General features: G+C 33.8%; 1 protein-coding gene across 3 annotated transcripts in view; it reads left to right on the top strand.

The window, feature by feature from the left end:
* LOC119527573 (protein argonaute-3) overlaps positions 1-12,451 on the top strand; it is a 180,672-nt gene that overhangs the window by 74,721 nt on the left and 93,500 nt on the right. For 2 of the 3 annotated variants that reach the window (XM_037827736.1, XM_037827735.1), the window contains exons 3-5: positions 6,341-6,461; positions 8,749-8,957; positions 10,382-10,518. In XM_037827736.1, the coding sequence (XP_037683664.1) occupies positions 6,341-6,461; positions 8,749-8,957; positions 10,382-10,518 (467 nt within the window). Of the gene's footprint in view, positions 1-6,340; positions 6,462-8,748; positions 8,958-10,381; positions 10,519-10,689; positions 10,735-12,451 lie in introns of those variants that run through there. The other variant, XM_037827738.1, reaches the window with a different exon arrangement.

The following is a 12,451-nucleotide window of genomic DNA, read 5'->3' as shown; positions in this document are numbered from 1 at the left end:
TTTCCTTTGTACTGCTTTCTAAATTAGAATATTTTCTATACTTTGGTTATTGTAGTTTTATTTCTTATAGTAAGCTAAGAGACTAGTTTAGCAGTTGAATATTTTGCTAAAATTTCTACATTTGAACAAAAGATCAAAGGGTCACCCCCCCACACCTTGGTTTAATAAGAGTTAGTGTTCCAAAACTACAGTGTAGAGAATATAGAATTCATTCTTTGTATTAATTTGCTAAATTTAATGCCGATGCATTGTGATGTATCTATTTGTTGTTTTGAATACTTCAATATAATTCCTAAAGTAAATTTGTGAGATAACTATGCTTTATTTTTAAATGAAAATATTTTCATACATATTTGCTTCTCCCCACCTCCACCTCCCAAGTACTTTCACTAATATCCATTTTGGTCCATATAACAGCCCTGAGACTATTATCTTATTTTTGTGGATAAAGAAACTGAAGTCAGAGATGCCATGTATCTTTCATGATAGTTTCATGGTAGAATGGACCTAAAAACTTATGTCTATTTTTTTGTTCTCCAATACTTATGTTATCACGTATTTTAAAGATTTTGCACGTTGGCAGTTTCCCAATTCAAACTTTCTTCATAATATAATAAACATCTTTGCTGGTAGCTGACTAGATAAATTACTATTTACTAGAGTTCTTTTCTCTAGTTCCATGCCTGCCTGATGGACACTCTAATAAACCATCCTTTGCCATAGTATCTTTTGAGATAAGGAATGAGAATTTGCAGTTCCTGGATTTGTTGTTTTGTTAACTTGTATACTAAAATTTCATTACAACTTTAAATATATCAATTGGTAAGATTTAAAGTGGAGAGACATGATAATAAATGATAGTCCTCATGAAAGCTGATTCCTTTGAACTTTTTGTGCCACAAATTACAACATAATAAATCACCCTTTCAGTAGTGAAAACTTTCAGTAGTGGCATAATCACAGACCAATTCACCAATGGGACAATATGGGGAACTCAGAGCCAAATCCATTTATGTATGAGAATGTAATAAGATAAAAGTGGTATTACAAAGAGATTGGAAAAGTATAGACTATTATATGGCCTAGGGGAACAGACTCATATGGAGAAAAATAAAAAGGGTTTGACAGTTATGAATGATGCAATTACCCAATGTGCTATAGAATTTTAACACCTTCCCTTAAGGCTTTGAAGTTAATTGTCAAATATTCAGAGTAATTATTCACAAAGGACTTTCTGTATCTGATACCATGATAAAATCTAGAATGTTTCATTATTTGGTATTCTCTTAATTAAATTTTACTGTTAGAAGGAATTGCCCAGATTATCCAATTCATTCTTCCTTCCAGTTGGCACCTTCCCCACAATTGGTCACATACCTCTTCTATGAAAAATGAACTCAAATACTTTATAGGATAGTGTAATCCACTTTTGAACAATGCTGATGGTTAGAATATGTTGAAATTTTTTTCCCCCAAATCTGGTTTCCTATATTTTCTAGTTTTACCTCTAGTACAAGGTAGATTTTCTACTGTTTTTCATAGTCCCTCAGAATAGCTGAGGCTGCCGAAATTTTCCTTTGAGTCTTTTCTATTCTAGAGTAAAAGTTCCTAGTTTGATTTATTTTTACTCATATGACATGAGTTTCTATCAGGATTACCTTCTTCTGGTTAAATTTCGTATTTTTTAGGATCTCTTACAATTTTTCCCAAATTGAACAGAATACTCCAGAACGTGAAATGACCTGTATAATATTTGGTGGGATGGTTTTCTGCCTTATTCTGGGTACTTAAATGGATATTAATGTAACCTAAGTCCTTTAATTTTGGAGCAGTTACATTATTACACTTTTAATTCCCGTTAGGCTTGTAGTCACCTAATACCCCTTTCCACAGGAGCAGTGGGTAAATTGAGATGCTTTAATTTGCTCGTGTTGGAATTGAAGTTTTCAAAAGTAAGTGTTTAGATTTTACAATTACCCCTATTTTACTGCATCTTGTATGTTATATCTTCATTTAGTTCATTGTTATAACTTGTCAATAGCTTTTAACACACTAATTTCTGTTTTTAGCATACTGGCCATGTCTGTCAAGTATATGTCAGTTGGAGTTTTCTTAACCAACAGATATTTATTGATTATTTACTATATGCGGGGCTCAAGTTATGTTTCCTTTCCTTATGGTATTAATAGTTTTCTTGAGTAGGGAACTTTAGAAGTTTATTCTAAAATAAAAATGTCCTTGATTGTCCTAGTTAACTTAGAAAACATAAAGGAACTTGTTGTGCCACAAATTACAACATAATAAATCACCCTTTCAATAGTGAAAACTTTCAGTAGTGGCATAATCACAGACCAATTCACCAGTGGGACAATATGGGGAACTCAGAGCCAAATCCATTTATGTATGAGAACGTAATAAGATAAAAGTGGTATTACAAAGAGATTGGAAAAGTATAGACTATTATATGGCCTAGGGGAACAGACTCATATGGAGAAAAATAAAATTGGGTCCTTACATAACACTATTTGACTTCAGATGGATTCATGATCAAAATATATAGATAAAACTATAAAGTCAATAAAATGTAATGTGTCTTTGTGACGTGGTATTAGGAAAGTACTTCTTAAATAAAACCAAAAAAGCATAAAGCCATAAGGTGAAAAAAAATTAACTTGGTGATAAAAAATAAAGGATTTCTGTTCAACAAGATACATAGATATTAACAGGTAACATTTTGGAGTAAAATATTTGCAACAACTAAACCTGTCAATGAATTAATATCTAGAATATAAAAGAAACTCCTTCAGTTCAACAAGACTGGAAAAAATGAGCAAAGGAAAAACAATGGAATTCACAAAAAGGGAAATGCAGAAGGCTAACAAACATAAGAAAGGATGCTCAAATTCAGTAGTAATAATAGAAATCCAAATTCAAACAAGATTTCAGTTTATACCCATTAGGCTAACAAAAATTAGAAAGCTAGATAATGCCAAATTTTAGCTGGCATGTAGGGAAAAGTTACCTCTAGGAGCATAGATCAGTCATATGAGCAGCCATTTTGGGGAGCAATTTGGCAGTTCATTGTTTAGTTGGTAAAATTCACTTAGACCTAACAGCTCTGTTTCTGGGTATATACCAAGAGACTAATTTTCACATAGGTCCATAAGGGGATTGTGTTTTTGGTGGTTGGTAGTATAAAGATACTCTGAGTCTGCATCACTGAGGGAGTGGATAGACAACATGTCAAATACTTTGCATCAATCAGAAATAATGGACTAAGTATACCAAAGCAACATAAATAGATTTGAAAAATCTAGTGCAGAGAATAAAGGTAAGAATACATACAAACATAAGCATGCACATCAGATACTTTAGAAGGAATGACTTATTGGGAAGGGGAATGGGGATAGGGATAGGAAATAGGGCTGAAAGGAATTCAATCAATCAGTTAGGAAAGGGGTATTAAACAAATGAATAATGATAATGCGCTGTAAATAGAAGAGTATGATTAACTCAACCTTTTGTACCTGAAGACTAAAATGAAAGTAAGGACTCACTTGAGAGTGGAAGACTGATTTAGAAATACTCCAGACAGGTGGAATCAGTAATTAATTGGATGAAGAAATGATCCAGGTTTTGAATCTGGATAACTGACAAGATGGTGGCATCATTAAAGAGGAGTAGGAACTAGGAGGATCACTAGATTTGACCTGGGGGAGATACATAGATGAGTTCAACTTTAGATATATTCCATTGGAGGTTCTAGCAATTTATTGAGTTACATTGTCCACTATTAGAACATTTATTGAAAATATACTGTATGCTAGGCATCAAATCAGGACATTTTTTATTTCCAAAATGTTTAGGCCTCATGATTTCAATCTCATTTTGATCCAAAGAGTGGTTTGACTGGGTTCCCAGGAAAAAGTAGGCTTGGTGGAAACTTTTGATACAAAATAAAGTTGGTAAGCTAAAACCACATCAGTTGACTTTTAATATTAAAAAAAAAAAAGACAAAATAATGCAAACATCTTGACAAATTAAATGTGTAATATTTCACCTGTGAAAACTGGAACTGGTATTAATGGCACAAAAGAAAACTTACAATGGCAGAACATAATCTTTGAAATTTGTTTTGGACCAAAATATTGATCAGTGAATCAAGTCTTTGTTGTAAAATTCACTCTAGGAAAGACTTGATCTTGATTTAAATATCTTCAGTAAAATAAAAATAAAAAGGGGGGGAAATAGAAACTTTGTCCCATTTAGAAAATTACTCTAGGTATCAAGTCAACTTAATTGTTTTTGTTCCAGAAAATGCTTGTTTCCCTGCCCCCCTACCTGGAGTTAGCCATACTCTGAAATTATGGGCATAATCCCCCAGACTGCCCCAGACTTCTGACCATAACTGTGAGGAGTTAGGCTCCAACCGATACCTAACAAAAGTGGAGTTCTCTGCCTGATGCACATAACAGCCAATCCATGACACCCAGGTTTCAAAGAGAGGAGGAGTTTATTGCTGTGCGCATGAAGCAGGAGGTCAGATGGCCTATCAGCCCAAAAATCTGTCTTCCTGACTCTAAGGAGTTCACGGTTTTTATGGATTCAAACAAGGGGAGATAGGGTTGCTACCATTACAGTATCAAGTATAAACAGTGCTGAGACCAGGCTCGAATAACCATTTACAATAAAACGTATACACAGGGCTGAGAATAGTTGAGTTTCAGTAGTTTCAGGTATTAATTTCTGTTTCTTCTACAATATAGAAAGAAACATCTATATAATGATTCAGTAATCATAATCATTTGTTTATTCTTAATTTCTCAGTTATGTAACTACAGAGTTAGAGGGAAAAGTCCACACAAGGTCACCTTTATCAAGTATGGGGAGTTTCCAAAACCACCCTCAGGTTTGATAGCTTGCTAGAAGTACTCACAGAATTCATCAAAAGCTGTATAGTCATGGATATGGTTTATTATAAGAAAAGGATACAAATAAGGACCAACCAAAGGAATAGACACAATAGGGCAAAGTCTGAGAGGGTTCCAAACTGGAAGCTTCCATTATCCTCAGGACATCTTATCTACCTGGAATTTATGTGTGATAGTATACACAGGGGATTGCCAACCTAGGCTTGCCACCCGAGCTTGGGTATCCAGAGTTTTTATTGGGGCTTCATTTATTGATTGCCCACATGGCTGAACTGATTCTCCAGCCTCTCCCTTCCCACAAGGCTGGGCTGATACCACATGGTCCAAGGGCCTACCATGAGTCACCTGATTAGCATAAACTATCAGGTGTGGTCTGAGGGTCTCCTGGATAATAAAGATACTCCTTTCACTTGGGAAATTCCAGGGTTTTTAGTGGTTCCTTCCGACGTTCCAGGGACAAAGGCCATACCTCTTTTTGGGCAAGGTCAGATTCTTTATTACAGCCCCTGCCCCCACTTGACTGGGCTCGATTTTAATCTTTTTTTTTTCCCATTCTTTTAAATTCATTTTAAATTATACCAGTACAATGGGAGTATACATATTTTAAAATATGCAGATACTATAGATAAAATTAAAGACACTCATGTCTCCACTTTTCCTCCAGAGAAAACCACTGTATATATTTGGTACACATTCCTCCAGATATCTCTTTATGGTTTTTGCGAATATGTTTGTATAAAAATAAATACTGATTTTGGGATATTTTGTGTAATTTTCTACATTGTGTGTAATTTTTATAAAGTATTTGAGTCTTGAATATCTTCCCTTGTCAGTATGTAAAATCAAAGTGTTTGCTGGGTAAAAATGGAGGGTTCAGATGTCCTTACTGGCTAGACGCTATTGTAAGTATAGCGGGATACAAGGAATACAGGTGTGTTGCTCTCAATAAGCTCACAGTCTAGTAGATATGAAGTATATAATAATTATCATGCAATGGAGTGTTTTAATAGAGAAATGTACTAGGTGCTGTTTGAGCAGAGGAAAGAGCATCTAACTTTTTGTTTGAGAAAAAGAGGTGAATGTGTGTGTCAAGGAGTGCTTATAGATGGTGAAAGGGATTTTTGATCAGTTTCTAAGGAGAATATTTTTTAGGTCAACTGTGGTCTAGAATGATTAAGGTGATTTTCTGGATTCATTCTTGTCTTTTGTGAAATGCATGTCATCCCTTTCCAGAAACCAATCTTTTTGGTATCCTAAGCCAAAGTCCTGAAAGCAAAATTTTCATCACGTATGATTGTCTTTTAGAATTTTGACAGGTTTGAACAGTGCCAGAAATTTCTTCAGTTAAAATTATTGTATTTCATCTTACAGAAGATGATGTGGCTCTGTGTATTTTTTCCTTTCTTTAGGGAGGTGGTTGACTCAATGGTTCAGCATTTTAAAGTAACTATATTTGGGGACCGTAGACCAGTATATGATGGAAAAAGAAGCCTTTACACAGCCAATCCACTTCCTGTGGCAACTACTGGGGTAAGATGTGTATTCCTTTATTGGAAAGCTATCCTTTTGCAGTATCTCCTTTTAAATACATTTATTACCATTTTATTTTATTACAGTTCATTTATATGTAAATATGTCATTTATATTTTTAATTTTAATTAAATTTTGAAATAATTTCAAACTTACATAAAAGTTGCAAGAGTAATACACATAACTCATATACTCTTTACCCAGATCTACCAGTGTTTTTAATGTTTGCCACATTTGTTTTATCTTTCTCTCTCTTAATAAAGAGATACACATATACACTTCTTATTTATTTTTCTGGAACTATTTGTAGTAGTTTGCATATATCATAACCTTTTAATCATTAATACTTCAATGTAAATTTCCTAAGAACAGGATATGATACTTTTGTCTAATTGATAATCCGTATTCCAATTTTGTCAATTCTTCCGATGATGTCCTTTGTAGCATTTTTTTCCCCTCCAGTCCAGGATCATGAGTACATTTAGATAATATTTCTCTTTAGTATTCTTTATTCTGGAACAATTCCCAAGTCTGTTTTTGTCTTTCATGACATTGACATTGTTGAAGATTACAGGCAAGTTATTTTGTCCCTCAGTTTGGGGTTGTCAAGTGCTTCCTCTTGATTAGAATCTGGTTATGATTTTTTGGCAGAAATATTTACATAACTGTTGTTCCCCTATCAGTGTATCATAGGAGGCGGCACATGATATGTATGTGTTCCATTAATGGTGATGTTAACTTCTTGGTTAAGTTTGGTATCTGCTAAATTTCTCCGGTGAGGTTATCTTTTTCTCTTTGTAGTTAATAAGTATCTTATGGGGAGATACTTTTAAGGATACCGTTTCTCATTAGACTTTCACCCACAGTGACTGATGATTCTTGCTTGAAAGTATTGTTAGTGTATAATGGTGATTTTCTAATTCTGACATTCCTTTTACATTTATTTGTGGTATTTTATTGTAAAGGAGAGCTTTTTCTTCTCACCTATTTTTTAATCCTTATTTAATTGCTAATATTTTCTGAGATTTGGCCAATGGGAGCCCCCTTCAAGCTGGCTTTGTGCCCAATTGATATGACTTTTTTGTTGTTGTTGTTTTGAGCTCTTCGCTCCTTTCTGGCACAACAAGATGTTTCTGGCTCATATGTCTTCTCTGCTCACTACCCTGCAACTGGCAATTTCTAAAGGAGTTCCAGTTTCTTTAGTTGGAGAATGCAGTTTAGAAACCAAAATCTGGGTGGTGGATGTACTCATTGCTGCTGGGGTATCTGGGCTTCTAAGCTCTTTCAATAGACAGAGGTAGACGTGCGTGCAAGTACACACGTGAAAGCATGAGTTCACACTGATACTTCCAGTTCTAATCTGTCCTCACAGGATTCTTCCTTTCCTCTCTTAATTCCATATTTGTATCTTCTTTTTTCTTTAGTTAGACCCTGGCTCCCCAAAACATCACGCTTTTATTCATTTGCTCAATCTTATACATTATGTATAAAATAGTTTCTGAATTATTAAACCCATACCACTGCCAAAAACAAACCTTCTAATAAGAGTTCAAGGTTTGATTTTGTTTGCAGTTCTTCCTGTCCATCCCTCCCCCACACCCCTAACTGAGGGTATAGTCAATATACTGTGTGCACGCTATACCCTCAGTCAATATTAATATTCCCTTGTATTAGTATTTTTTTTTCTTTTGGTGTGGTTGTGTTATTCATTTGAAATGCATTTGGGTTCATTTAATTTTTTTAATATTTAAAACTTTAACATGCTTTCAAAAGTGAAAACTTTACCAAAAAATATACTCAGTGTTGTCGCTACCTCCTATTCCTTCCAACCCATTCCTTTCCATCCCTTGAAATTAACCAGTTTCTTTGTTTCTGTTTTGTACTTCCTGCGTTTCTTTTTGAAAAAATAGGCCAGATATGAATATTTTCTCATTTTCCCCTTCTTTTTCACACAAAAGATGGCATATTGCTTGTACTCTTCTGTACTTTGCTTTTTTCACTTAATAATATAGCTTGGAAATTATTCCATGGCAGTTCCAAGAGATCATCCTTATTCTTTTTTTATGGCTGCCTAAATGTTTTAACATTTCAATAGTTTCCAGTATTTTGCAATGACAAATAATGCTAGAATGAGTAACTGTGTTATTTAAATTTTATTGAGTTCATTGAGTTCACATTGAGATTATTTTGGGCTTGTTTTCTTGTGGATATTTTCATAAATTAAACTTAAAAATAATTGTATTTATCCTTTTCAGCATTTACCAGTTGGCTCTTTTCCCATTATCAGGTAGATTTAGATGTTACATTACCTGGGGAAGGTGGAAAAGATCGACCTTTCAAGGTGTCAATCAAATTCGTCTCTCGGGTGAGCTGGCACCTATTGCATGAAGTACTGACAGGACGTACTGTGCCTGAGCCATTGGAGTTAGACAAGCCAATCAGCACTAATCCTGTTCATGCCGTTGATGTGGTGCTACGACATCTGCCCTCCATGAAGTGGGTACCTCTAGCTGTTTTTTCCTCTTTAGATATTAAATGTGATGGTTTTCTTCCCAAAATGAGTTGTGCAGGCCTCCCTTGGTTGACCTTCATATGTTGTATATTTTGATTATTTCAGCTGATCAAGAATAGCATACAAGTTCACTTACACTTGTAAAATTCCTTCACTTTTAAAAGTAAATGTACATGGCACACCGATGTTCATAGCAGCATTGTTCACAATTGCCAGGAGATAGAAACAATCCAAATGTCCTTCAGCAGATGAGTGGATAAACAAAATGTGGCATGTATACACAATGGAATACTACACGGCAGTAGGAAAGAACAAGGTTGTGAAAATATGACAACGTGGGTGAACCTCGAGGACATAATGCTAAGTGGAATAAGCCAGACACAAAAGAGAAATACTGTATGTTACCACTAATGTGAACTCTGTGAAAAATGTAAAGTAAATGTATTATATTGTAGACTGTAGGGGACCTAGAGATAGATAGCAACTAGTGAAGGGGGAACGATAATCTAATAAGAACAGATAAGATATGGAGAGTAATCGTAATGATAGAGGAATGCTCAGGAATGACTATGGTTTGTTAATTTTCTTGAGGTATGGTAGGAGCACTTTGGAAGCAATGTAGTTATTTTAGGTTATTTGTTACTCTTATTTCTTTTTTTTGTTTTGTTTTGAAATTTTTTTTCATTTTTTTGATAAAGTAAAAAAATGAAAAAAATTAATGGTAATTCTGACTTTGAGCATACAGTGTATAAGGATATAATTGGTAAGTATTTTAAAAAGTGGAGGAATGAAGAGGTATAGGAACAATGTATGAAAAAAAGTAAATGTACATTAATGAAAATTTTTATAGAAAAATGTCTAACTCTTTCTCTTAGCTCTAAGTCGTGAATAACTGGTATATTTTCATTTATATTCCTGTAGTTAAATCACCTTGTTTTAAAAATAATTTCATTGTTTATACAATAGCATCATTATTAGTATTAAATTTGTGCTGAAATTGTTACTCTTTTAATCATTCTGGCACCTCATGCATATATATGATCAGTGTGTCTTTTTAAAGAAAAATTTTGTCTTGCAAACACATTTATAGTTTTTTGTTCAATCATTATTAATCTATACCATTTTCTAAGGTTGGAATTGTTAACTTTTTAAACTCATTTTTTAAAAATTTTGAATAAAATTTTTCTTATTCAAACAAACATTAGTTTTGAGAATAGAGATTTAATTGAAAAATGCTGGTAGGTTTTTTCATTTAGAATGGCTGCCTTTTCCTTTCACAAATTTGGAAAAAGTGTAAGTATCATTATGATAAATTAATTTTATATGTTCTAGTCTCACCTGTTCTATAGATTATTTAAATATTTATATGGGAAAGAAAGGATTAAACATGCCATTTCAATTTTTGTAGATATACACCTGTGGGACGTTCCTTTTTCTCAGCTCCAGAAGGATATGACCACCCTCTGGGAGGGGGCAGGGAAGTGTGGTTTGGATTCCATCAATCTGTTCGGCCTGCCATGTGGAAAATGATGCTTAACATTGATGGTAAGGAAAATAAGCCATATTCTGTATTGGTTAGTTGACTTGTATATGGCCTATGAACATATATGTATACATTTAAAATATAATTATAAATACTGGTGTCTTGAAGTAATATTTGCACATATACTAAGACAAACTGGAAAAACCTATACATTTTTATTACATTTCATTTAGAAAGCCTTTACACAAGACTTGTGCTGGAATGCTGCTAAACATGAAGTAAGTATGTGAAAACAAATATAAAAGTCCTGATATGATCATCTGAGCAATCTTTTCTTATAGCTCACCTTTGTCATTTTAACTCTTAAGTCTACATTTCATTATAAAATAGATGTTTTAAAGCAAGGGAAGTCTGTTAGTCCTGGTAACCCCATGTCTTATGCCTGCTGCTGGTGTTTAATGTGGTACTAGTTACTTTCTCATTTTTAGGTGTCTTCTTATGAACATTTTCATGCATATGTAAAGACAATAGTAACTTGAACTGCCATGTATGTAGCCATCATCCAGATTGTGAGAATTTTTCTGTCTTTGCTTCATCTATCCATGTTTCTTCCTTTACTGCCATATTGAAAAATCAAATCCCAAATAGCATGTTATTTCATTCCTACATATTTCATTATACAGTTTTAAAAGTATGGATGTTTCTTACACAGCTGCAGTGCTGTTATCGCATTTATTTGTAGCCTCTAATACCCTGTCCATAATCAGATTTCCCTGATTATTTCCCAGTCCCAAATGTGTCTGATTACAGTTAGTTGGTTCTAACCAGAATCCAAAGATCTACACATCACAATTGGTTAATAAAACAGCCCCATTTCCCTCCCTCTTGTTTTTTTCTTTTTTTCTTCTTTTATGCCTTTGGCTTGTTGCAGAAACTTGGTCACTTCTCCTGTAGAATATCCCAAAATCTGATTTGTCCTTTTGTTCTCTTGTGTTGCTGCCTTCTTCCTCTCCTCTGTATTTCCTGAAAATGGAAGTTCAACTTCAAAGCTTTATTAACTTCTGGTTCAAAAATACTTCAAATAAATGATAAAACACATACATGCATGACCCTTACCATTATTTTCACTGACCATTTAACATGGTATACTGCTAACTCTGGAAGAGTCTAATCTAAAGAAAAAGAAAAACAAAATTTTTTCATAGTTACTGTATCAAGAGGTACGCAGTATCTAGTTGTCCCAATTTTAGTGATATCAATTTTGATCAGAAGGTTCAGTCATGACATCCTGATCTTTCCATTATAAATTTCCCAATCAACCTTTCAAGTACAAGTGTTCTATCCTGTGATGCTTTGTTACCTGAATAATTTATTTCACTAGGGATTACCAACTAGTAATTTTTCTAATTCTGTTATTTCTTTTGCATTAGATGAAATTCTAGTGTGGTAAAGAACTTTTTGGTCTTCTCATTTACTGAGCACTCTTTCTAAATTAAGATTATCCCTTTGTCTGTGATATGAATTGCAGATATTATCCCTAAGTTGTTATTTGTCTTTTGACCTTTGCTGTGGTGAGGTTTTTGTTTGTTTATTTGTTTGCTGTGCAGGTTTGTCTGGCTGTTGGCTTTATTTATATATATACATATGTCTGTATACATATATATTCTTTTATTCTTTTATGAATTCTGGAGTGTAAGTCACAATTAGAAAATCCTTTCCCACTTTGAAATTCTGATACCCATGTGTACTTGGTATTTTTATGGTCGTTTTTCATATTTAATTCTTTGATAATTACTCTATAGTGTATATCCTGGCATAGTTTGAGGTATGGATCCACCATTGTCTTTTTTCTGGAGGCCATTTACTTGTTCCTATAGCATATATATTGAAAAGACCACCTTTACTCCACAGATTTGAGATGCTGGCTTTGTCATACACTGAACTCCCATATGTACTTGAGTCTCTCTGGGTTTTTATTCTTTTCCATTAGTTAAT

The sequence above is a fragment of the Choloepus didactylus genome, chromosome 2 (assembly GCF_015220235.1).
Source record: "Choloepus didactylus isolate mChoDid1 chromosome 2, mChoDid1.pri, whole genome shotgun sequence".
NCBI lineage: Eukaryota > Metazoa > Chordata > Mammalia > Pilosa > Megalonychidae > Choloepus > Choloepus didactylus.
The sequence above is the reverse complement of the archived record's forward strand: the minus strand, read 5'-3'. Positions and strand labels throughout refer to the sequence as shown.